Source organism: Rhinoderma darwinii, chromosome 10 (assembly GCF_050947455.1).
Source record: "Rhinoderma darwinii isolate aRhiDar2 chromosome 10, aRhiDar2.hap1, whole genome shotgun sequence".
In the NCBI taxonomy this organism is placed as follows: domain Eukaryota; kingdom Metazoa; phylum Chordata; class Amphibia; order Anura; family Rhinodermatidae; genus Rhinoderma; species Rhinoderma darwinii.
Genome location: NC_134696.1, coordinates 53,624,174 through 53,651,456, shown reverse-complemented (window position 1 = coordinate 53,651,456; position 27,283 = coordinate 53,624,174). Strand labels below are relative to the sequence as shown.

At 44.2% G+C, this 27,283-nt stretch overlaps 1 protein-coding gene and 1 long non-coding RNA gene across 5 annotated transcripts in view; one reads left to right on the top strand and one right to left on the bottom strand.

Moving 5' to 3' along the window:
* Nucleotides 1-6,115: 6,115 nt before the first annotated feature.
* Nucleotides 6,116-27,283, bottom strand: part of LOC142662067 (uncharacterized) — a 37,707-nt gene continuing 16,539 nt past the window's right edge. Inside the window, exons 2-4 of one of the 2 annotated variants that reach the window (XR_012850865.1) lie at nucleotides 26,370-26,501; nucleotides 7,047-7,149; nucleotides 6,116-6,883 (exon numbers count right to left, since the gene is read on the bottom strand). This is a non-coding gene — a long non-coding RNA (uncharacterized LOC142662067). Of the gene's footprint in view, nucleotides 6,884-7,046; nucleotides 7,150-16,497; nucleotides 16,760-26,369; nucleotides 26,502-27,283 lie in introns of those variants that run through there. The other variant, XR_012850866.1, reaches the window with a different exon arrangement.
* Nucleotides 16,972-27,283, top strand: part of LOC142662066 (branched-chain-amino-acid aminotransferase, cytosolic-like) — a 43,702-nt gene continuing 33,390 nt past the window's right edge. Inside the window, exon 1 of one of the 3 annotated variants that reach the window (XM_075839937.1) lies at nucleotides 16,972-16,991. In XM_075839937.1, the coding sequence (XP_075696052.1) occupies nucleotides 16,989-16,991 (3 nt within the window). In that variant the 5' untranslated portion in view covers nucleotides 16,972-16,988. Of the gene's footprint in view, nucleotides 16,992-18,068; nucleotides 18,340-18,411; nucleotides 18,464-27,283 lie in introns of those variants that run through there. The other 2 variants (XM_075839935.1, XM_075839938.1) reach the window with 2 other exon arrangements.

Genomic DNA, 27,283 nt, shown 5'->3' with positions numbered 1-27,283 from the left:
CCGGCCTGAGGCTACATTCATAGGTAGTGTAATTGCTGTAGATTTTACACCTGGAATTGCAGGCGGAAAATCTCTAGTGTATTACAGTAACCGCAAAGTGGATGAGATTTTAAAAAATCTCATCCTCAAGCTGCTGAAAGTTTTCGTGTAGAAATTAACACACGGTGCAGATTTTTTAATTTACAGCATGCCAATTCATGCTGCTTAATGTATGTATATTTGTTGCGGATATTTAGCTAAATGGGGAAGTAGAAATCTGCAACAAATTTTTGCTGCAGAAAACCTGCGAATTCACAGCACAAATCGTAAGTATGGAAGAAAAAACAAAAAACACTTTCATTATAAAATAAAAAGCAAAGACTACACCGTGTTCCAAATTATTATGCACATTGGATTTAAGTGTCAAACATTTAATTATTAGTTTTTCAATTAAACTCATGGATGGTATTGTGTCTTAGGGTATGTGCACACGAGAAGTGGCTTTTACGACAGAAAAGACAGACTGTTTTCAGGAGAAAACAGCTGCCTAGTTTCAGACGTAAAAGCTCCTCCTCCTATTATGCGAGGCGTCTGTGACGCTCGTAAATCTTGAGCTGCTCTTCATTGACTTCAATGAAGAACGGCTCAAATTACGTTGCAAAGAAGAGTCCTGCACTTCTTTGCCGAGGCAGTCCACTTACGCGTCGTCGTTTGACAGGCTGGGTTCACACGACCTATTTTCAGACGTAAACGAGGCGTATTATGCCTCGTTTTACGTCTGAAAATAGGGCTACAATACGTCGGCAAACATCTGCCAATTCATTTGAATGGGTTTGCCGACGTACTGTGCAGACGACCTGTCATTTACGCGTCGTCTTTGACAGCTGTCAAACGACGACGTGTAAATTGACTGCCTCGTCAAAGAAATGCAGGACACTTCTTTGCAACGTAATTTGAGCCGTTCTTCATTGAAGTCAATGAAGAGCAGCTCAAGATTTACGAGCGTCACAGACGCCTCGCATAATGCGAGGAGCTTTTACGTCTGAAACGAGGCAGCTGTTTTCTCCTGAAAACAGTCTGTCTTTTCAGACGTAAAAGCCTCTCATCGTGTGCACATACCCACAGCTGTCAAACGACGACGCGTAAATAACAGGTCGTCTGCACAGTACGTCGGCAAACCCATTCAAATGAATGGGCAGATGTTTGCCGACGTATTGTAGCCCTATTTTCAGGCGTAAATCGAGGCATAATACGCCTCGTTTACGCCTGAAAATAGGTCGTGTGAACCCAGCCTTAGGGCTCTTTGGATCATTGTAATCAATCACACCTGTGATAATTAGTTTGCCAGGTGTGTCCAATCAAAGGAAAACTACTTAAGAAGGACATTCTACATTATTAAGCAGGCCACAGGTTTCAAGCACTATGAGAAAGAAAAAGGATCTCTCTGCTGCCAAAAAGTGTGAAATGGTGCAATACCTTGGACAAGGTATGAAAACATTGGATATTTCAAGAAAACGTAGGCGTGATCATCGTACTGTGAAAAGATTTGTGGCTGATTCAGAGCACAGACGGGTTAGTTCAGATAAAGGAATAATGAGGAAGGTTTCTGCCAGACAAATTAATAGGATTAGGAGAGCAGCTGCTAAAATGCCATTGCAAAGCAGCAAACAGGTATTTGAAGCTGCTGGTGCCTCTGGAGTCCCGCAAACCTCAAGTTGTAGGATCCTCCAGAGGTTTGCAAGTGTGCATAAAGCTATTATTCGGCCACCCCTAAACAATGCTCACAAGCAGAAACGGTTGCAGTGGGCTCAGAAATATACGAAGACTAATTTTCAAACCGTGTTGTTTACTGATGAGTGCCGTGCAACCCTGGATGGTCCAGATGGTGGCCATTCACCAACCATCCACTACTCCATCCATGTCCCAACAAGGCTGTGACTTCAGCAAGGAGGTGGCGGAGTCATGTTTTGGGCTGGAATCATGGGGACAGAGCCGGTGGGCCCCTTTAGGGTCCCTGACGGTGTGAAAATGACTTCTGCAAAGTACGTAGTTTATGAATGACCACTTTCTTCTGTGGTACAAAAAGAAGAACCGTGCCTTCCGTAGCAAAATTATCTTCATGCATGACAATGCACCATCTCATGCTGCAAAGAATACCTCTGTGTCATTGGCTGCTATGGGCATTAAAGGAGAGAAACTCATGGTGTGGCCCCCATGTTCCCCTGACCTCAACCCTATTGAGAACCTTTGGAGCATCCTCAAGCAAAATATCTATGAGGGTAGGAGGCAGTTCACATCAAAACAGAAGCTCTGGGAGGTTATTCTGACATCCTGCAAAGATATTCAAGCAGAAACCGTCCAAATACTCACATTCAATGGATGCAAGAATTGTGAAGGTGATATCAAAGAAGGGGTCCTATGTTAACATGTAACTTGGCCTGCTAAGTTTTTTTATTTTTATTGAAAGAGCATTTGATTTCTGTAAATATGACCTCCTGATGCTGCAAATTCAACAAATTACCATTTTAGTTCTCTTTACAACCTTTAAAATGTTTTGATCTCTGTTGTGCATAATAATTTGAAACAGTGCATTTTGAGTATTTTACTAGATTTGTTCAATAAAATTTGCATTTATACTCCAACGGTTGATGGCTTGAAGATTATACTGACTGTCCTTTGTATTGACTATTTAGGATAATCCGCGAAAAATAACATTTGCATAATAATTTGGAACGCGGTGTATATTCACCTCCCCTGGCCTTCCAAAGCAAAGACTAAGGGTATGTTCACACGGCGGGGGTCCGTAACGGCTGAAATTACGGGGATGTTTCAGCCTGAAAACATCCCCGTAATTTCAGCCGTACCGGCATGTGCAGGCGCTTGAACGCCGCGTCAATTACGGCCGTAATTAGCGCTGCTATTCATTGGAGTCAATGAATAGCGGCTCCAATTACGGCCAAAGAAGTGACAGGTCACTTCTTTGACACGGGCGTCTATTTGCGCGCCGTCATTTGACAGCGGCGCGTAAATATACGCCTCGTGTGAACAGACAAACGTCTGCCCATTGCTTTCAATGGGCAGATGTTTGTCAGCGCTATTGAGGCGCTATTTTCGGGCGTAATTCGGGGCAAAAACGCCCGATTTACGTCCGTAAATAGGCCGTGTGAACATACCCTTACTTACCAATGCTGTTTTCTGTGCAGTCGGCCTCCTGGGATGATTTTTCGTTCTATCTAACCATTGCAGCCAATCACAGATTGCAATGGTCACATGGGACAAAACTTCATCCCAGGAGGCCAGCTGCAGAGAGACCAGCCGGGGAGCACGGGTGCTTTAAAAGGGGAGACCTGTTGTCTGCATTGACATATCTGGCCGAAAATCGGCACCAAGTCAAACGTGATTTGGTGCAGATTTTTGGCTGAAATTTCCTGCATTCTCTGCTTTGGATTTTCTGTGGAATATTCTGCAGCAAATTCAACCTGTGTGAACATACTCTTAAATAGCGTATGCTGCCTCTAAGTGAGTGATGACGGAGATGTCAGTGGTTGTGTCTGATGTGGATGTGAGCGCCGCACATCAAACATAAAGCTTGTCTGCCGGAGTAATGCACGGGCTGGGGGGGGGGGGGGGGGGCTTTGTGACTTATGGATACATTGTGGCTGTCTTAGGTCGAATTCTCACAGGTCGGGTACGCTGCGTAAAAATCACGCAGTGTATCCAACCTGGAACCCGCAGCACCTGCCTTCCGAAAAATCGCACCATTATGGTGCAGATTTTGGGAGGGAATATCCGCTGCGTAAAAAAGTGCTCATACTTACCCCCCTCCCTCCTGTGATTTGCTGCAGCAGTGAAACTTCATGAAGGAGGGGGCGTTCTGGGTAAGATTTATTTATTTTTTCATAGTTGTGCTTTGTGTGGTGTAATTGCTGCGATTATGTTGCAAAACTTGGCTGTTTCGGGAAAATCAACAAATACTCAGCATAAATTGACATGCTGCGAAACGAAATACCGCACTGCAGGTCAATTTATTAACGTATTACGCTGCGTTTATTTTCCGCTGAATGGTCATGAGATATTCTTAGTCTTAGGAGATTTTTAAATGATAAATTGTCAACGCCCACAAAAAAAATTATGTAGAAAAATAAATTTCTCTTTATATGGCAAAAAAAATGAAAATAGTGTTTTTTCTTTTACTGACCATCCATCTGATAAAAAAATCGCAGCGTGCTGTTTTGTCAGTTTTTCAGGCAGGAACAGCCCATAGAAGTCAACTTGTCTGTGTGAAAAATAGACATGTTTAATACGTGCGCAAAAAAAAGGGAAGGCGGACTTTTGTCACAATTCTTGTGCCAACCCCCTGGGAGTACTCTCAGGGCGGTCACGTGGTTTCAAAATGCCATTTTCTATTGCTTTTACAGCGTAGAGAGCTTTGTCTGAAACTTCTGCTATTTGACTTGGATTTTTGACTACTTTTTCGGTTTGGAACATGACATCAAAAACCATGGACCATATTCTTATGATGTGGCTGATATCTCGCACATATGCAGAGCGATGCCATATGGTGGAGGAAGAACCGGAGGAGGAGAAGGCGGCTTTGGGTTCATCCAATTGCCTCCCAACCTGCTTCCAAAGGGCACTTTCACACCCTTTGAGGCCCTGCGGCTGCATCCTGGGAAACGTAATTCCTTCTGTCGGATGTCAGTCGCAACGTTTGATCGGCTGCTGGAAGAGCTGCGTTCCACACTAACTTTACGGAACACAAACATGAGATGCAGCATTTCACCAGAGGTAAGGCTCACCCTGAGGTAAATGTTTTTAAAAAGAACTTGCTCTGACAGTCTAATAAATATTAATGTTGTTTGTAAGTGAAATTGTACACAAACTATCCTCTTTGAGGTTATCAACGGTAATCTACTTTTTTAGTTTTTTTTTTTCTTCAGATTCCTTGCAACTGGGACTTTGCATCCCTTCATTTTGAATTCCTAGTGGGGACGTCAACCATTTCCAGGATTATCAGGTCCACCTCTGAGCTCATCTGGCGTAAACGGAAAGTCACCGTGATGCCTCAACACACAACAGAACAGTGGATGAGCATAGCAAATGGGTTCATGGACCACGCACAATTTCCTTATTGCATTGGGGTGCTGGACAGAAAACATATCAGAGTGAAGAAGCCACCACACTCAGGGTCTCGATTCTACAATTACAAACAGTATTTCTGGGTTGTGCTGTCGGCCGTGGCTCAGTCAATACCGGTTGGTAATTGTAGACATCGGTTCCTATGGCAGCACTGCAGATGCTGTTATCTTGAGGGCTTCCAGAATGGGTCAGCACCTTCTTAACAACTAGCTAGCTCTTCCTGAACCCCGTCTACTGCCCGGATCCCCCGCACCATTTGTGATAGTGGCAGATGAGGCCTTTGGACTCTCCACCCACGTTATACGCCCCTTTCCTAGATGTGGTTTGGACAACCGGAGGCGCATTTATAATTTTCTATTTACCAGGGCTCATCGGTATGTGGAATGCGCCTTTGGTATACCAGTAAATAAATGGAGGTTGTTCACGTCTACAATCCAAATCGATGCGGAAAATGTCAACCACGAAATCAAGGCCTGTGTCATCCTGCACAACTTCACCAGGGTGTACGATTCTGCAGGTGATGGTGACGTGGAACATCAGATGGCCACTGGAGCCTTGACTTCAGACGAGACAGTCCAAGGGAGACCAGGAACAGCTGAAGTTAAAATAATCTGCATATAATTCCGGGATTCTGTCACCTCTGAGGGAGCAGTGCCCTGGCAGCAGGACTCTTTCCACTAGAAATGCCACGTGTGAAGTTATTTTAGTTAGTTCTGTCATTATATTGTTTATAGTTTTGTTAGGTTAGTGTAGGCACTCGCGATACAATCAGGACCCATGACACAGGTTGCGTGCTTTCGTATGCAGGTTAAAAAAATTAATATGTTTATCTTAAAATACTTTATAATTATACAGAACAGTAACATTAATATTTTGACCAGAATATAAACAAATACCTCTAAAATTGTATGATAAAATGATGTGATCTGTAGTGTTTTTGTACATGACACATTCATGCCCACTCACCACCAAATATGCAAAAGAAAGTATTGAAACATTTTATGTGAAATTCGCTTTTTATCCAAAAAATGAAACGCACCAGTGCATAAAACCTGTAGAACTGAGGCTTTACATAAATCAAACATAAGTATATTACATAAAAAAAAGTGATAAACTAAAAGAGTTCCAGAGAGGATGGTGGGGAACTTGCAGGAGCGGACTACATTCTCTCAGAGACAGATTGGGATGAAGGTTGCCGTGGCAGCAGATTGCCATAATAAGGCTCCTGTAGGCTGTAGTAAGCCCCCCCCCCTATAACCACTTGGGTGGTCTTGAGGCATTTGCCTCAGAAAACATTGCCATCGACGTGGCATTGGAGGAGGTGGAGTGCTTGTGATGCTAGAACCTGAGGCATTATGTGCCCAAGCAAGCCCCAGTGCTCTAGTGCTGTAAAGCATTCCCTGGGATCGTTAAGTGGTGTAGCAGCCTGCAGAAAAATCAAAATAGATGATAGTGTGCGTAGGCGATGCTCTGCCAGTACAAGCCGTAAATGCAGACCCAGGCTACGGGTAAAAGTGTCCACCTCATCCTCTGGTTGATTTAGATTCAGATATTCTAGAACCCGGCTAGGTTAATTTTTTTCTCCTCTTGGTTGCCGAACGAGAGCGAACCACAATTTGCAGGAGTAGGGCTGCATGGACTGGATCCAGAAGATGTACCAGGATATAGTTCTTGGGTTGGAAGACCAGTGTCTCACTCCTCTCTAATCTCCCCCATCTGTCTGCTCTCCTCTTCCTCCTCGTTCTTCTCTAGGTTGTCTTCGGAGCTAAATTTGGATAAAAAAAATTAACAAATTAATATATATTACATGTATTTTGCATCATGGAAGCTAATTACATATCCACACGCTACATTTTTAAGATATCTTGTGGATATGTCAAATTTCCATGATGGGAAAACCCCTAGAACTTTTATTTTGGGATACTTACGGACGAAGGTCAAATATGAGCCTCAGGAAAGACAGCTGTTTGGCGACGACGTATGGCCCTTTTCTTTGAGGGCGCAGAACCGCTCTTCCCTTTTAGTCATCCACTGTTGAAAAAACACACACATATTTTATATATATATATATATATATATATATATATATATATATATGTGTGTATTTAGCATTGGGACCAGTATACTAAACATGCACTACTAGTCAAACATGCAATAAAGGGTTCATTTTAGCAGTGACCGTGTCTATCAGGGCCTTGTGGCGTTAATTACTTCAAAAGTTGCGCAAAAGCTTTATCAACCTGGACACAACGATGCAGGCTATACTATGCTTGCACTTACCAAATTTGGTTCTGTCAGCAGGCATCGCACTACTCCACTCACTTAAGAACATCACTTTTGCAATGGCCTCCCACACAAGGTCTTTGCTGTGGCGGTCGTGGTAGGCATCCGACCTAGTGTCCCACAACTCCGGCGTCTCCTGCCCCAACGTGATAAGTCTGAACTATTACAATATACTATTATCTAGTCCACACAGTGAACACCGTAAAAAAACGCCAAAAATCGCTATTTTTTGGTGACTTTATCTCCCACAAAAAATGGAACAAAAAAAAAAAAAGTTGAATGTGAAAGTAATAAAAAATAAAAAAAATTATATATATATTTATTTGGCATCGCTGTAATCGTATTGAGCCGCAGAATAAAGTTAACATTTCATTTTTCCTACATGGTGAACACCGTAAAAACAAAACTCCCCAAAAGATTAAGGAATCGCTGTTTTTTTCCTATTCCACCCCACAAATATGTATTTTTCCAGTTTCCCACTACATTTTATATGGTACAATAAATGATGCCGGGAAAATCTACAACTCGTCCCGCAAAAAAAAAAATCCCTCGTAAGGCAATTTTGATGGAAAAAAAAAGCTATGGCTTTTGGAAGGTGGGGAGGAAAAAAAAAACAAAGTGAAAATCCGAAAAATGACTGCGGCGGGAAAGGGTTAATACATCGAAGAGGGTCCATATACATAAAGTTTCAAATTCACATAAATGCAGCATGGCAATAGCAGAATAAAGGAAGGGAAGATTAACCCCTTAACGACCGCCCACCGTCTTTTGACGTCAGGCGGTGCATGTACTCAGTCTACAACGACGCCTTTTGGCGTTGCTGTAGTAGAGGCGGTTTAGCGGCACCCTGGTGAAGTCTGCACTAAAAACCGGCTGTAAGTATCAGGTCCGGTTCTTAGTGCAGCCATCAGGACCTGCCGATTTCGTCGTAACAGCACGTGACCGCTGTGACAGCCAATCACAGCGGTCACATGCTGTTACTGTGTACAGAGCCGCCGGGAGTGTCTAAATGACAGCTCCTGCTCTAAGAACGAGCTGTTGCTAGCAGCTCTGTTCTTAGAGCAGTGATCAGGAGCCAATAGTATTGGTTCCTGATCTTTTGTGATCACTATGAGATCCAATCACAGTGATCACTACAGTAAAATAAAAGTAAAAACATGTATCCGTTTCTCCTCACTGTTCTAGCTGTGGAGAGAAACAGATACAAGTGTGTCAGTGTCCCCTCACAAAATCACTTGTTCCTCACACACAGTTTAAAAACAACAACATTTTTTCAGTATTTTATAGTATATACATATATATATATAAATATATTTACTGTATATACTAAGAATCGTACTATAAACGACTTTCTTTTTAGGGTACGCTGTTAGACGGTGTGTACGCTGTTAGACGGCGTAGGGTGCTGTTCTGGGCTTGGGTTTACGGTTTGTGTTAGGCGTAGAGTTTAGGTTTGGGAAAAAAAAAAGTTTCATTCCTTTAGTGTTCTTAGTTGATTAAAAAAAAATTAAACCGCTAGTTACGTTTATTATTTGCGGTTTAGACTGTATTATCATTATGGCTGCCAGAAGATACAGCGTCGAGGAAGCCTATCAGATGCTATGCCCAGATACGGATTCTGCATCTGAAGTTGAGCTTTTACTTGAAAGCGACAGCGAAAGTGTCGCTTCAAGGGATTCTATGGATATGAGACCCAGCACCAGTGATATGGGAGACGGCGCAGTTGCCACAACGTCCGTTCAAAGTGCAGCCCCTGAAATTGCACAACCCCACCAAACAGATTTAGTGTGGGATCCCACGAGTTTATTTTCTCCCACCATAAATGACTTTATTGCTACTCCTGGCATAAGTCCCAATGTCAGTAATTTTTCACCACTAAATTATTTTAATATTTTTATTACGGACCAAGTTTTGGAACATTTTGTGCAGGAAACAAATTTGTATGCCAGGCAGTACATTGCAAATAAGCCTTCGTCACTTAATGCCAGGTTGTGGAATCCCACAAATTTCAAAGGGCGTCTCTCATTCCGCCAATTCATACCCTCAAAAAGTGCAAAATACAGGGTAAAGATCTACAAGTTATGTGAAAGTACTACTGGCTACACATGTGCATTTAAAGGAACAGTGTCATCACAAATTATTTTTTTATATGTTAAAGATGTTAGTGCTTTATTAAAAACGTTTATATTCATTTGTGTGTTTGTGTTTTACTTTTTCTTATTTTTACACTTTTTCTTCCCTATGGGGGCTGCCATTTTTTGTTCCATTTCTGTGTGTGTCGATTAACGACACATACAGACATGGAATACGGCAGCCACAGTCCCATAGGGACTGCGAACGGCTCCCGTCCCATTGACTGCAGTGTACGGCGTCTGTGTGGGAACTGCGCATGCGCCGCTCCCACACAGTCCTATTCGAAATTGGCGCCGTCCGGCGCCATTTTCCTGTGGACCGGAAGTCGCGGCCGGACAGTAATATTACTACTTCCGGTCGCGGCTTACGGATTTGTGCACTTGCACCAGCGGCAGCAAATGGAGCGGACGGGCCGGAGGGAGCCGCGGCGGCAGGTAAGAGATTTCAATGTATGTTCGTGTTTGTGTGTGTTTACTACTGTATGTAAACCTACTACACTGTGGGTTAGCTCAAAAAATGGCGACACACAGTGTAGGAGGTTACACCGTTCAAACCCCTCGTTTATCCCGGCACTAGCCAGGATAAAGGAGGGGGGGATGCTGAGAGCTCACTAGAGCGAGGGCTTTTAACCCAATGTTGCAATGCTGCAATTTTGGGAACAGCTCCATCTAGTGACCAAAAATGGGTAGTATTATAAATTAGAAATAATTTATAATATTTCCTGACTCGTGCAAAAAAATAAAAAAAATTTGAACAATGTTTAATCACCCACACACTAAATGTTTAATTTTTTTAAAAAAAACATGTTTTTCTGGCAACACATTCCCTTTAAGATCTACGAGGGTAAAGACAGTGAATTCAATCCACCAGGGTGCCCTCCAAATATTGGTACCACTGGTAAGATTGTGTGGGATTTAATTGGCCCTTTCCTACACAAGGAGTATCATGTATACACGGACAGTTTTTATACCAGTGTGCCATTGTTTAGCGCCCTTCATTGTGCCAACACCGGAGCCTGTGGCATAATACGCAGGAATCGCAAAGGTTTCCCATGTCAACTTGTGGATAAAAAACTACGAAAGGGGCAGTCATGCACTTTTCAAATTGAGAAGATGCTGGCTTTAAAATTTCGTGACCGCAAAGACGTCTACATGATCAGCACTGTCCATTCAAGTGCAACAGCAACTGTTAGAGAACGTGGGGCCTCTGCAGATAGACAAAAGCCTGTGTGTGTCATCGGCTATAAGAAATTCATGGGTGGGGTAGATTTGTGCGACCAGATGTTACAACCTTATCTGGTTAAAAGGAAAACCAGAACGTGGTATAAGAAAGTGGCAATATACCTCATCCAGGTTGCAATGCACAATGCATTTGTCCTGTACAAAAAATCAGCGGGCAGGGCTACATTCTTTGAATTTCAGGAGAAAGTGATTGAAGATCTCCTATTTCAATCTGCAGACCAGAGAGTAGTCCATGAGTCAGAGGATGTACGCCGAGTCGTTGAAAAAATTTTTTTACATCCCTTCAACACCTAACCAAAAATACCCCAAAAAACGGTGTCGGGTCTGCAGCAAAGTGAGTAAAGATATTATTGTTCCGCTTGTCCTTCCAACCCTGGTCTATGCATAAGTCCCTGTTTTGAAATCTATCATACCGTCGCACATTACTAATTTTCTTTTGTGAGCTATAAAAGTTAAAATGCAGGATTTATTTAGGATTTTATTTTTCTGTACACCTCTTTTTGTTTTTTTAGGGAAGCAGCTTCGCTGTATATTTAGGAGATGCCAAAATTTAGGGTTCTTTTAGAGATTTCTTTTTTTTAATCACTTTATTTGGGAGGGAGGGAAATATACTTTTCTAGATTGAGTCATTTTGGGATATAACCCAGTTATAGAAAGTGGAATAAGGCCCTGAAATTCATTCAAGATAAAATTGTGCCCTGAAAGGTTTTTATTTCCTTTTCCGCTATGACTATGTCCTGCCATAAATAGCCGTTACTGACTGGGGATACGGCATCATTTTTTCTTTTTATTCGGAGGATTTCTACTAAGTGAGCTGTTCCTTATCAATACACTATGGGCTTTATTACAGTTTTGTTCGGGTTTTTGGTGGACCTCTTACACCCGACAATACTTCTAGAAATAGCGACATTAATTTGGGGAGTAGTGGTCCTTTACTGTATCTATACATACGGTGTGGGACACTGCCCCTTTATATATTCTACAGGTGATTGGTTGTTTTGTGCACATGGCGGTTCCTACCTTGCCGGGCAGGGGCTGGTTATGGTGTACCACGTCACTTGGCACATTCGTCACTTATATAGGGATTGATGGAGCTAAAGAGACGTTGTATGACCAGTCACTTTGAATAATAAAGTCATTACAGCCCTACAAATTTTCTTTCATCCTGTGAACATGCTCTAGTTTTTCACATAGCTGGATACATTCTTCCTCCTTTTTTTTGGATAGATTGCCTTTTTCCGCCAACAGTTTAATACATTTTCCCACTCTAACTTACTATCTATCAGAGCGGGTTGATATACATAATGTCTATGGACTGACATGATTTCAGGACAGCTGCTTTCTTAGCACGACATAGTCATAGGGTGTAGAAACTGTTAGGCCTCATGCACACGACCGTAAAAACTCCCGTTATTACGGGTCGTAATTACGACCCCTAATAACGGGCTCATAGACTTCTATTGGCCACGGGTGCCTTCCCGTTTTCTCACGGGAAGGTGCCCGTGCCGTTGAAAAAGATAGAACATGTCCTATTTCAGGCCGTAATAACGGCACGGACAGTCCATAGAAGTCTATGGAGCTCTCGTAATGACGGGTGGCTACATGTGTGCACCCGTCATTACGGCAGCGTTGCTAAGCGACGTCAGTAAATAGTCACTGTCCAGGGAGCTGAAAGAGTTAACTGATCGGCAGTAACTCTTTCAGCACCCTGGACAGTGACTACCGATCAGTATAAACCTGTAAAAAATAAAAATAAAAGACGTTCATACTTACCGACAACTTCCTGCTTCCTCCAGTCCGGTCTCCCACCCGTTGCCTTGGTGACGCGTCTCTCTCGACATCCGGCCCGACGTCCTGGATGACGTTTCAGGCCATGTGACCGCTGCAGCCAATCACAGGTCAATCACAGGCTGCAGCGGTCACATGGACTGCCGCGTCATCCAGGGATGTCGGGCTGGATGTGAAGAGAGGGACGCGTCACCAAGACAACGGCCGGGTAAGTATGAATTTCTTTAACTTTTATTACAGAAAAGGCTGTCCCTTCTCTCTATCCTGCACTGATAGAGAGAAGGGGCTGCCGATTAGTGCAGTGCTATTTTGCCGCCAAAAACGTGCTCGTAAATACGGGTGGAATACGTGTGACACCGGACCCATATTTACGAGCACGGGTTCGTAAATACTGGTGCAAAACGGGTGGAATACGTGTGACACTGGACCCGTATTTACGGGTGGGAAAAAATACGGTCGTGTGCATGAGGCCTAAGGGACATATATTTCTCAATCTAGAAAAGTAGAATCCTCCCATTTTCAAAGCAAAATGTGTGTCCTGAAAGCCTCCGGGTGCTCCCTTCCTTTTGGGTTCTGCCGTGTGTCCAGGAAACACATTAGGGCCACAATGGGGATATTTTTGAACACAGGAGAAACAGGGTGAGACATTTGCTGGTGCATTTCCTTATTCTCATGTCCTCTGTACAAGAAATCTGACCTTAAAATGACACATTTGTGAAAAAAAGTTAAATAAAATTTCCTTTCCACCTGCTTTGCATTAATTCCTGCGAAATCTGTGGGGTCAAAATACTTAGTAACCACCTAGATGAATACCTTAAGGGGTCTAGTTTTCAAAATGGGTTCATTTATGGGGAGTTTCTATGTTTTTGGCTGCTCAGTGCCTCTATAAATGTGTAATGGGACCTGAAACATTTTCAAGCAAAATGTGTGTCCTGAAAGTCTTCGTGTGCTCCCTCCCTTTCGGGCCCTACCGTGTGTCCAGCCAACGCATTAGGGTCACAATGGGGGCATTTTCGAAAACAGGGTGATAGATTTTGGGGTGTGTTTCTTCATTCTCATGGTCGCTTTACAAAGAAATCGGTCTTCAAAGTGATACTTTTATGAAAAAAGTGAGATTATATTTTTTTTACGCCTGCTTTGCATGAATTCTTACAAAAAAACTGTGGGATCAAAATACTTACAACACCCCTTAATAAATACCTTAAGGGGTGTAGTTTTCAAAATGGTGTCACTTGTGGGGGTTTCCACCATTCTGACACCTATGAGCCTCTGAAAACCTGGCTTGGTGCGGGAAAACAAAATGTACTTCAAAATTTATAAAATCATTACTTAACTTGTAAGTCTTCTAAATTGCTCAAAAAAAAAAATATTTTTTCAAAAGTGCTGCCAAAATAGAGTAAAGAGATGGAAATATATATTTAATAAAAAAAATTGTACAGTATGTATGTACATATGGGACATATTGCAGTTAAAAATAGGGAAAAATTATAATTTTTACAAAATTTCTTCAATTTTTTCATTAATTTCCGCAAATCGTATCAGTCTACTTTTACCACTAAAATAAAGTACAACATGTGACGAAAAAACAATGTCAGAATTACTTGGATATTTAAAACTTTCGCAGAGTTATTCTCTGATAAAGTCACACATACCAGATTTAACAAATCTGGCTTGGTCATTAAGGTCTTTTCAGGCCCGGTCATTAAGGGGTTAAACACCCAATTTCCAAGTGATAGCAGATAAATACACGTAAGTGGTGTAGCGTTTTAGACCAGCCAAGAAATTGTAACGATCGAACGATTAGTTAGCGATCGTGCCGTAGCGAGCGATCGTTATTTAATTGCATCTATTATCGTTAAAATAGTAGTTATTGCGATCGGCGTTTAGGTCGCTTGTCTGGTATCTTTTGTGCATTTGCACCTCAACGATACCGGTTTAAACTTGCACATTTAGGGACAACGGACAATAATATTTCTCTCATTCAAAACGATGTGATCGTCGATATACGAAGGATATATTGGTAATCGTTCGATCGCTTGCAGTGTTTACACTTAGGCTGATTGATCACTTTTGCTCAATAGAACGATTATTCGAACGAGAATCGACTCGTCTAATAGGCCCTTTAGTTAGATTCAGGATTTCTGAAAACCTCAAGGTAATCCATGAGTCCCAGACCAGAAGAAATCTAGTACGAGAACGTGACTCCCGATGCGAGAGTTCCTGAAACTTGTCATTTTGATCTATTTTGTTGATCCATTGAGGGATAGTAGGGACAATGGGCGATTTCCGCTCCGTGGTAATTAGTAACGGTGCAGCTGCAAAAAAAAATCTGTATCAAATAACTCGTATATTAGTTGATGGGGAGTTGACATTCTTAATTTTTTCTCACGAACGTAAAAACCGGATGGCAGACTGATGCCCTCCGGGCGTAAAAAAACGGACAATCCTAAGGCAATTGCAGAAAAAAGCTGATGTAAAAGTGTTTGCTTTTCACGCTCATTTGAATAAGAAGTGCGTCTATTATGCAAAATAACGACTCACCTCTGGAGTCGGCACGTGTATCTTCTCGGACAGCTCCCTCCGTGTGCGGTGCCACCCACTTCACATTCCCACAAGCCCCTGCAGCTTAGACTGAATCTGAGATCTTACGGCCGTGACTGAAGGAGGATTATAGAATAGTATTTTCTATTCATCTGCGCTCCTTTGTTATATATATATGTATTTATAGTGGGTAAATGATTTGGGAGTGGGGCTAGAGTGGGACACATGCATAGGGCAAAGTGTTTTGTGCTGCGCTCCATCATATTCCCCCACAACACGACTATAAAGTGTACTGCTACTTGTGATTTCCCATCCGACAGGGTGTGGAGAGACCCTCCTGCATGCTGGGTGGTATTTACCGGGGCACTTGTACTATGCCCTGATAGTATTGTGCGCGGGTATGATTAATTACAATTAGACCCATACACGATACTCACTGGTTGTCACAGCAACAGTTCCGCCCAGCGTACGGTGTGTCTTTCCGCACCTGATGTCAGGTCGGGCGTGAGATCACTTGAATTGAATTCAATGGGGATACAAAACCCACAACAGAACGCCAAGTGTTGCGACTTTTACGTTGTATTCGCAGCGATTACACCACAAAAATTGCAACTACGGAAAAAAATAAAATAAATCTTACTTACCCAGAACGCTCTTCTTCCTCCAGGCCAGCCTCCTGGGATGACGTCACATCCCATGTGACCGCTGCAGCCAATCACAGGCTGCAGCGGTGGTCACATGGGATGACACGTCATCCCAGGTGGCCAGCCTAGATGACGTCAAAAGGCCGGCCCCCTGGGATGAGGTTACATCCCACGTGGCTGCCACTGCACCGGTCACATGGGCTACATCATCCATGGCAGCCAGACCGGAAATGTGTAAAAAGTGAACAGATATTGTGACCTGCGGTGCAGTTTTTTTTTATATCCGCAGCATGTTAATTGTATTGAATTAAAACCTGCAACAAATAAGGTTGTGATTTTTGCGGCAGAAAAGCTGCAATTCCACTGTGAAAATCGCAACTCAGGAAAAAAAACAAAAACGCTCTTCTTCCGCCAGTCAGGCCTCCTGGGATGATGTGTCATCCCATGTGACAATTGCAGCCAATCGCAGACTGCAGCAGTCACATGGGATGAAACATCATCCTAGGAGGACAGGCTGCAGGACGGTGGAGCGATGCGGCGCTATGGCTACGGGTAAGTTTTCCACAGCAGACATTCCAGGCAAAAAACTGCACCACAATTTGGTGCGTTTTTTGACTGGAATTCCCTGTAGAGACCAGGGCGTATACAAGGTGTGCTTTTACGCAGCATATCCACCCTGTGTGAACATACACTAGAGTAAATGGGGAAAAACGCAGGAATTTGGCATCTGGAAATACTGAGTAACATACTCTGTATGGACAGCTACATTGATTGTCACTCGGCTTCCTAGAAACAGACACAGCTATCAAACGGCTCAACTGAACTTGACAGAAGAGGAAACCGCGCGGATCTTGGAGAAGGTCGTGCTACGGTCATTGTTTCCTCGGTGTCGTTGCTTTGTGTTACGTCAGGCAGATGCCGCCGTCTGTTTACTGTGGGTGTTCAGTTCCTACATCAGCTGACTACTTGCACGGAGGCGTGGATGAGAGGCGGCCTGTGATTGGTCATATTGGGCGCCCTTGTTTTTGTATGGCTCCGAGAAGGAGGTGGGTACAGAGCGGCTCTCTAATTGGACAAGGGGGCGACAGCGGTGATTGGACAGCGCAGCATGTGCCTTGGATCAATGTATCTGTTGTATGTGTCCTGGCGTGTCAGGAAATATCTGTCCGGGAGAACAGCGTGTATACTCACTGCGGCCTGTAGGTGGCGGGTATCCTGTACTGAGTATACGCTTATATGAATGGTGTGTGCAGATACAATGAAGAGAAATGATGTAAGGTCAAGATATCAAGCAGAGGAATGGGCTGGAAATGACATGTACTTACTATGGATGGGGACAGTGGCGGTTACTAAAATGTACATGTAGTGACCATACACACGAATGCTGTACAGTAATGCTATGTGTGAATGTACAGTGAGCAGGATTTAGTGCAGCACTGAATAGTTATCAGCAGGTAGATGATAAGGGTGATTTAGTGCAGCACTAGTTATTAGCAGGTAGATGAGGGTAATTTAGTGCAGCACTCTAGTTATTAGCAGGTAGATGATAAGGGTGATTTAGTGCAGCACTCTAGTTATCAGATAAATCATGAGAGGTGTTTGGTGCAGCACTTTATGGTTATTTTGGCAGGTAGATGATGAGGGGGGTTTAGTGCAGCACAGTATAGTAGATTAGCAGGCAGATGATGAGGGGGGTTTAGTGCAGCACAGTATAGTAGATTAGCAGGCAGATGATGAGGGGGGTTTAGTGCAGCACAGTATAGTAGATTAGCAGGCAGATGAGGGGGGTTTAGTGCAGCACAGGATAGTAGATTAGCAGGCAGATGATGAGGGGGGTTTAGTACAGCACAGGATAGTAGATTAGCAGGCAGATGATGAGGGGGGTTTAGTGCAGCACAGTATAGTAGATTAGCAGGCAGATGATGAGGGGGGTTTAGTGCAGCACAGGATAGTAGATTCACAGGCAGATGATGAGGGGGGTTTAGTGCAGCACAGGATAGTAGATTAGCAGGCAGATGAAGAGGGGGGTTTAGTACAGCACAGGATAGTAGATTCACAGGCAGATGATGAGGGGGGTTTAGTGCAGCACAGTATAGTAGATTCACAGGCAGATGATGAGGGGGGTTTAGTGCAGCACAGGATAGTAGATTCACAGGCAGATGATGAGGGGGTTTAGTTCAGCACAGGATAGTAGATTAGCAGGCAGATGATGAGGGGGGTTTAGTACAGCACAGGATAGTAGATTAGCAGGCAGATGATGAGGGGGGTTTAGTACAGCACAGGATAGTAGATTAGCAGGCAGATGATGAGGGGGGTTTAGTGCAGCACAGGATAGTAGATTCACAGGCAGATGATGAGGGGGGTTTAGTGCAGTACAGGATAGTAGATTCACAGGCAGATGATGAGGGGGGTTTAGTGCAGCCCTCTATAGTCATGTATGGTTGGGCTCCGGCTGGCCCCGCCCGCCTCTTCATTTCCAGTCTCCTGTGACTCGGGCAGGCGGGTAGAAACCTTGAGAGAGGCGGAATAAGAAGTGATCCTGCGGGTAGGCACTGACCATGGCAGCCGGGGCAGCGTTATCCGGGGTGAAGGTGAGTGCTGGCAGTGGATACCAGGGATCCGGGGGAAGAGGATCCGGTGCACAGGGAGGAGGGAGAGCGGCTGCTCCGGTACAATACAGACGTGGCGGGGGGAGCGCATGGACCTGATAGCACGGTGACCCCGATATCATCCGCTTCACATAAACCGCATTTCTGTGGCTCTTGTTCTCATATTGAAGGCGATCTCCTCTATAGATACTAATATAACATGAGTTGATATGTGATCACTCTATAGGGGTCCACAGACCGCACATACAGCGGGTCTATAGGGGTCCACAGACCGCACATACAGCGGGTCTATAGAGGTCCACAGACCGCACATACAGGGGGTCTATAGAGGTCCACAGACCGCACATACAGGGGATCTATAGAGGTCCACAGACCGCACATACAGGGGGTCTATAGAGGTCTACTGTAATATACATTGTCCCCCCGCCCGATCTTGGGGCTGTTGGGTTTGGGGGGCAGTGTGTTTATCTATGTATATATGTACTTGGCTCCTTAGTCCGGATTCACACATGCAGTTTTTTATGCGGTTGATGAACCAAAGTCAAAAGTGGATACAAAGCGGAAGAAAAGTATAGCGGAAAGACAACAAAAAAACTGCACTATTGAATGTGTGAATTCAGCCCTGTGGATGTTTTGCCTTCATATAGCAACGTCCTATGTACACAAACACTGCCCCTGCCCCCAGCGTTAGCTCCAAGCTCATTGCTAAGTGTGTATAGCATTGTTACGGTTTATGCGCTTTCTATATGTATGTATATATATATATATATATATTTATTTCCGCTTGCTATGTATTGGGCTTTGGCTTCTCCATGAGCTTTGTTTCCAGAGATAAAGGGTTCTTCACAATATTGGATATGTGACATCTGTATGGGAAATATAGTGACCCTTCCCCCGTCACGGCTCTATTCTATCTGCACATATGGACCATCATAGGACGTTCCCAATGTAAACCTGCTGGTTGTGAATCAGTAACTGTGGAGGTCCCCATCACCCTGGTGTGAACAGCGCTGTGCCTATGTTTCCACATTACTCCAAATTGCAGCAACTTTTCATCTGTAGAATAATGGCTGCTCACATCCTATATAGTGCGGAAAGAGTCTCAGGACCTTGGTGGGAATCTAAAATCCCCTTCATCCTGTAAGCTGATATGTGTAAAATAGGGGGCGGTATAAAGGTAATCTCTCATGGAGGCAGACCCCTTTAAATCAGGGGGTCTCTGATTCCCCCTAATGAGGAGAAGCCATAGAGGGCGCTACAACTCCTGTAGAACGGTTCCCTGAACGCCTTTCCAGGCTGATCGGCCAAGATGGGCCACATCCATGACACTTATTTCTCTCTGGGTTCTGGGGATGCCGTCATGCCATTAGTATATAGCACACGCTCCACTGCGTTGGCTCGGCAGTAGTTTGGGGAGTTGGGTGATGGGTGTAGTAGTACTCACAGGTGCATCTAACAGCTGTAAGGGAATGGGGATGTATCTGCAGCATGTCCTTGAATTTCTGACATCCCCATTCAGATGTATGGGACAGTGGCAACAAATCAGCTGTATGTGAACGCACCCGTATAGATTCCCTTTAATCAAGTCCTTCGTATACATGTGTAGGCAACTAAAGGTGAATGACATTGGCGTGTTTTCCAGTTGCTGTCTTTCCTGTCCACACTTCTCTGATGACATTCCAGTGTAGATCTCATGACTGCTCTACCTGCGCCTGTCGTACAGCACTGGCTGTCACCCCACGCAGCGCTCTGTCAGGAGACGTCCTGAAGGTCACCCTTCAACCGGAGCTTATTACTAGCTGAAGCCACAGAGTAACAAATACAAGTATTGTACATGTAATAATGCAAGGACACAAGGACACACACACACACACACACACACACACACACACACACACACACACACACACACACACACACACACGTCGCGTATTTGGTGGCATTTTTTGATGTGGTTCTGCGGCCAGATGATAGTGAGAAGTATGGGAGACATCTATTTTTTTTTTTTTTTTTGTGTGTGTTTTTGTAGCATTTCTTAATTTTATTTTTAAAATACAGCATGCTCTAAGGCCTCATGCCCACTTCAGTTTTTTCCTTCAGGGTGCTATCCGTTTTTCTGACGGCTAGTACACTGACCCATTCATTTCAATGGGGCCATGCACGCTTCAGTTTTTTTTGACGGTCCGTTGCTCCGTTCCGATCCAAAGTAGAGCATGTCCTACTTTGGTCCGAGATTCCGTGACCGTGAGGCCCATGCAAGTCAATGGGGCCGTCAAAAAAACTGAAGGCACACGGAAGGCGTCCGTGTGTGACGGAGCCGTTGCCTAGCAACGGCCGGGCGGGCAGAAAAACATAACCGAAATATTACTCTAATCGGCAGCCACTTGTCTCTATCAATCACTGATAGAGAAAAGAGGTTGCTGATTAAAAATAAAATAAAAATCAGTTCATACGTACCCGGTCGTTGTCTTGGTGACGAGTCCCTCTTCTTCCTCCAGTCTGGTCTTCCTTTCTGACACGGCAACCTGTGATTGGCTGCAGAGGCCGCTGCAGCCTGTGATTGGCTGCAGAGGCGGTCACGTGGGATGAAGCGTCATCCCTGGAGGCCGGCCTTCTGACGTGCGTGACCGCCACTACAGCCTGTGATTGGCTGCAGCGGTGACATGGATGAAACGTCATCGCTGGAGGCCGGACAGGAGGAAAGTTAAGTATGAATTTATTTATTATTTTTTTAATTTAATTAAAATTGTATTTTCCGTGCGCCGAGCATGTACTGTCCAGGGTGCTGAAGGAGTTACCGCCGATCAGTGCAGCCCATTAACTCTTTCAGCACCCTGGACAGTACCGTGCTCGGCGCACGGAAACACGGAGTGCACATGGCAGCTAAAACGGCCACACGGATCCGTCACAAGCGGTCGTGAAAAATGTCTCGGAGGTGTGCACGAGGCCTAAGTATAGCGTGTTTTTTTTTTTTTTGCATTTTTCCGGTTGGCTTCTCTGTAGGACTTCAAAAACACCAGGAAACACTCCTGTACAAAATTACACTAAATAAAAGAATGCCACCAAAAGGCGTGTAAAAATCGCCATTAAAAACCTCATGAAACGCATGGCGTTATTTACATGCATTCTAAAACGCTGAAAAAAAAGTGTGTGACGGAGGCCTCAGAAAATACCTTGTGGAGTTTATATTATAATCCCTGTGTAGAGGCAGAGGACTGAACGTCTAGTTCTACCCTACTATTTGTGGGGTAAACATGACAACACTTCTTGCGGGAGTTGTCCTTATGGGTACCCACACACACGTAGCGGATTTACTCCAGCGTTACCTCAACGAAACCTCTGCAAGTGATACGCGTGTTTTTCCACCGTGTATTTCACCTCTTCTACATTAAAAAGGGTGAAATCTGCAGTGAACCTCCGGCGCAGAATGAGCTGATTTCCGTGCAGAACATGTGTATTGAATCTCATCCACTTGCCTACAACAATCTTCCACTGCAGATTTTCCACCCGCAATTCCGGACAGAAAATCTGCGACAAATCGGCTGTATGCGCAGGAGTCCTATGAATTGTGTGTGATACGGAAATAACTGAGATTTACTTAACATGGATTACTAAATACACTACCACATAACAGTAGGGACACGCCAAGGTGCCGCCGGGACGGCCGAACAACAAGCCAGTTACTGGTTTTACCACAAATCCGCTATAAGGGTATGTTCACACGGAGGAAATTTTGCGGCGGATTCCACCTCCCATTCATTTTAATGGGAGCCAGACGCTTCTATTTACCGCTAGCTGATTTTTTTCATCTAGCAGGAAAAAGAAGGGTCCTGCTCGATCTTCGGGCGGATTTCGCCTGAACCTTCCATTGATGTCAATGGACGGGAGGAATCTTTCTGCCGACAGCAGGAATAGTGCCGTGTGAACAGGGCCTTACTAATGTCCGAGTGTTTTTGCAGGTGGCCGTATATTAACATTGATTTAAAAACCACGCTGATTTGCCGTATAACCATATAACGACTTGGTGTTTGGTGGCCCAGCAGCATTTACGTGTTTTCCTAGCCTAAGTCCTCACGGGTGTCATCGTCATTATAACAACACTGGATTAATTGGTAGATTCACTATATCGCAGTAGACAGTCGCCGAACTATGGTCACATTGTACTTACTCAAATGTGCCATTGTGTAGTTCTGCCCATGAACGACGGTAGTGCCAGCCTAGAATTGCCCATAGCATTGTGCATGCCACACACAATTACCCATAATATTGTGCCAAAAAATTGTTTCAATCACACAGCAATGACAAAAGACCAGTCCCTGCTATAGCAATGCCCTTACAATGTGCCAGCCACAGCAGTGCCCAAGCAAATGTGCCAGATAATACAACACATCTCCTCCGTGGTCCCACAGTGATTTCTATTCCTCTAAAAATAACTTCAATATGAGCAGCCATTATGCCTTCCTGTGCCAAGCTTCCTAGTCATAAATCACTGGCCAAGACATGCCAAGCAGAAAGAAATCTTGTACAGACTCGCTAAATTCTGAATCTTCTATAGTCCGTAGTAATGACTGGTGCGGAGTGCGGAATAGAACTTGCTGTCTACGGAGCAGCCCTCTGGGGCTGGTATTGCCCTGGCTGAGGTTTTTGCACTGCCTGCTAAAAGGCACCATGCCACCTTTACCTTGTGCACAGACACAGATGAGCCATGGCGGTAACGTGGCGTGAGGTGGCACACATCTAGCCGTAATACGGACCCAGAAAAGTGGCCGTATTAAAGTCGTTTGATATTAGCCATAGATGGCCACACTGGCACTGTCCCGCTCACCTCTTTAAGGGCGGATTTACATGAACGTGCTATACGTCCGTGCAACCCGTGTGGTTTTCACGTGGGTCGCACGGACCTATGCAAGTCTATGGGGCAGTGCAGATTGTCCGTGAGTTTTGCGCAGCGTGAGTCCGCTGCGTAAAACTCACATGTTCTATATTTCGGCGTTTTTCACGCATCACGCACCCATTGAAGTCAATGGGTGCGTGAAAATCACACGCACCACACGGAAGCACTTCCGTGGGACGCACGTTATTCGCGCAACAGCAGTAAAAAAAGTATGAATGTAAACAGAAAAGCACCACGTGCTTTTCTGTTTACAAACATCCAAACGGAGTGTCATAATGATGGCGGCTGCGCAAAAAGCACGCAGCCGCGCATCCATATGAACATGACACACAGAGCTGTCATGTGCCTTTTGCGCACGCAAAACGCAGCGGTTTTTGCGTGCGCAAAACGCACACGCTCGTGTAAATCCGCCCTAAGGCTAAGTTCAGACATGGCCGAAAAATCCACAGCAAAATCTTCATGTGTTATATATGGGTTTTGCTGTGGATTTTCCGCAGATTTCATTCATGCATGGGCATGCTGCAGATTTCCACATTGATTTTTTTTCTGCTACATGTAGATTTGGTTTTGAAAACCCTGTCTTCATAAATTGTACTATAAATAGCAGTGGATTCGCGGTGCGGAATCCACAATGCACATGTGCTATCTATTCCTCCATGTGCGAACATACCCTTACGGGTTTGTCTACTTTGATAACTTATCCGTATGTCCTGTTAGGAGTTATGAAACTTTTTATAGGTGAAACACATTTATTTTACTAGTGTCAGCTGCAAAAACCGCATCTACTCAAATCAGGCCTAACGGCTTTATAATGACTCCGTTTTGTATGAAGCTGTAAGGCCGGGATTACACACGCAGTTTTGATGCAGTTTTTGTAATAGTGGACACAAAAAAAAATAGGAGATGCATCAGTCTTTTTTTATTTATACCTTTCCTTACTTTTGTGTCCACTTCTGGCTTTGGCTCAAAAACTGCGTCAAAACTGTGTCTGTGATCCTGGCCTAATAGGGTGGCCATAGCGGTACATACAGCCGGGGCTGGCCCCAGTTTTATGTGGGTGCCTGGGCGACACAGACTTAGTGGGCCCCTTTGCAGCGGAACTCATGGCAGCAGGAAAATGGCAAATTGTGCCCCCATAGAACTTAGGCCCATTTTATGCACCCATATAGAACTGACGTCACTGTCCATATATGGACAGGGCTCCCTCTAGACAGGGGCTCCTTCTAGGAGCGGAATCCCCGGCAAGAGCGTTGGCAATGTCTGGCCAGGGATTCCGCTCCTGGAGGAGCTCCTGACGTCCCTATTCATATATGGATAGTGACGTCAGGGGCTTCTCCAGAAGCAGATTCCATGTCCAGTGCGTCGGCAACGCTCTGGCCAGAGATTCCGCTCCTGGTTGAGCCATGGCGGCACCGTAAAGGACCCAGCGGCCTATTGGACCACCGGCACTTTCCCGGGTGCTAACGCCGTCCTTGCAAACGACCTCTACTGTATTTCAATATACCTCCGCCATATAGGCTGGTGATGTGAATAGAGCCTAAATCTGCATGTGTCACCATCCCTCCAATCTGTACTGATTTATTTTAATTTTTTTCTACAGTGTGTGAATGATTGGTTTAGTTTGGTTTAGTAAAACCCCGTTATAATGTATTGTGTTTGTATTTTTTTGTGGTCAGAGGTCTACAGTGTAGACCTTGGCAAGGACCCCCTGTCATCGTATATCAAATGTGCTCACCAAATGCCCCCTCCACATCAGGATGAGACCACAGAGTGGCAGCTGCACGTGGCCAAAACCACACACGTGGTTTTACTGCCAAAATCGTGCACTGATTTGCCACCGCATGTAAGTGGTTTTGGCCACGTGCCTCTGCCGCTCCCTGTGTTCTCACTCTCAGATCTATTAAAGGATGGGGGGGGGGGTGCTTTGAATAGGTCTGAGACCATTTACATAGGTGATATTAGACCTGTCACATGAGTCCTCTGCTATTCTGACTGGCTGAGCGGGCTCGCTGTGACGCTATTACCATATAACATGCCCTACATTTCTGCTTGGCACTCACTGTGTATGCTATACAAACACATAGCACAAGATGTGTGTAAATGAATATTGTGCTCCCCACCCCACCTAGTAACTGTGGCCCCCTAGATCATACACTTGCACTTCTAGTTCTTGTATTTTATTTTTTTTGCTTCGTAACCATTTTAAAAACAGTAGTACAGAAAAATAAAAGTGACGCACATAATAACCAACTAAGCCATGCCAACAAGCACATCCCGGGCAATGCCATCTATTGTAGAAGGATGAAGAATTCAGACTACACAAATGTAATGTATACTGAAAAAAAAAAAAAGTGAGAGGCCTCCTTCTACGAGCTTCAATGGTATTCTCTATTTGGTATGCAATAAGGCAAGCTTTAGGGGGTACCCACACATATGGAAGAATTGCTACAGATTCACCGCAGATTTCCCCAATTCTACATTGTAGAGGGTGAACATTCGGAGCAGAATGAGCATGCTCAGGGGGTTAAGATCTGCATCATGCTCTGATTTTTGTGTGAAAATTTTGAATGTGATAGAGATTTGTTCAAATTTTATCCACATGGCTAATACTGAAATCCAGTGCAGATTTTCTGCGCGCAAATACATGCGGAAAATCTGCAGCCCTCCTGTCCTGTGTGCAGGGTGCCTTAACATTGTGCCGGATTTTCACCTTCATGTAGTGACCCACTTCCTTTGCCCAGAGAGTGTCGTTGGTGGTCTAGATGTTACATTGACACTTTTACGGAACTGTTGGCTAGGACGAGTGACGTTACAACGCAGAGATCAAACTATTTAGACACTCCACTCATGAGACCAGACTGATCTTCTGAGCATTCAAGATTGTCAGTGGAGTAGATTGTGGCCCACAGCGAGACCTCAAGGGCACGGTTATTGTATCTGGGCTCGTCATATGTAAGGGAGGAATGGGGGGGGGAGCTGGGCCTTGCAGGTCCACTTAGCTCCCGGGTCTTCTACCAGCTGTTATACTACATTTACATTGATTATTATTTCCAAATATTCCATATATCAAGCAATATGTATTGTCTTCTGACGTAGGTGCCCCCCCCCCCATACTCACTTTTCCCTATTTATCCAACTATAAGAACTCCAAGGTAATGTCTTTATAAAAACAGCCTTCAAGGAGGATTCTGTTCTATTCATTTACATCCAAATCGACCGTCAAAAATATCTTCAAAGTTTTACCAGTTCTCTGCAACAAAAAAAAAAAAGGGAAGGTAAGTATAAGCACATTGAAGTTTTGACAGAATTGAAATGTCACTTACCAGTGCAGTCCATGTCAGTACTAAGCCCCCACTTCTCGCTGTTCAGCAGCCATGGTCGGATGTAAACAATACAGCCATGATGATGTCATTCATTGGACATCAGATCCGTCCGATCATGCGATTTATGTCCGTAAAGATCGTGCATATGTGTTTGTAGCATGACCGCCTCTGGACAAAGAGGTCATGTGAGTATGTGACATCATAAGGATGACATCACCATGGCTGTGTTTCCATATGACCATGGCCTTTTAACATTTAGAAACGGGAAAATCCCAACAGGGGATGTACAGTATTTGTAAATGGCCTATTTTGTGCAATTTCTATTTTGTAGGACTATAACTTTAAGGACTCCTGCACACAAGACGAAAACACTGCAGAATTTCCCTCAGGCATTTCCGTCTTGACACATGCTGCAGATGTAGCATCCAAATTCACCATGCAGAATTTCCACAGCATTTCCGTCCTGGGCACAACAAATGAAAACCCATTAAGGGTGCATTTAGGTAAGACGTTTTTGGCCACGCTGTAAAAAACGCATCAAAATTCGCAATCAAATTTTGCTGTGATTTCCGTTTTTTGTTTTTTTTTTGCTTGTGCGATTATTCCGGGTGAAACTTGTAAAATAAGTGTGTTTGACCTGTAAAAACAGACAGGCAAAAAACACATTGCAAACTGCGGCAATTAGTGGTAAACCGTGTGTGTTTTTGCC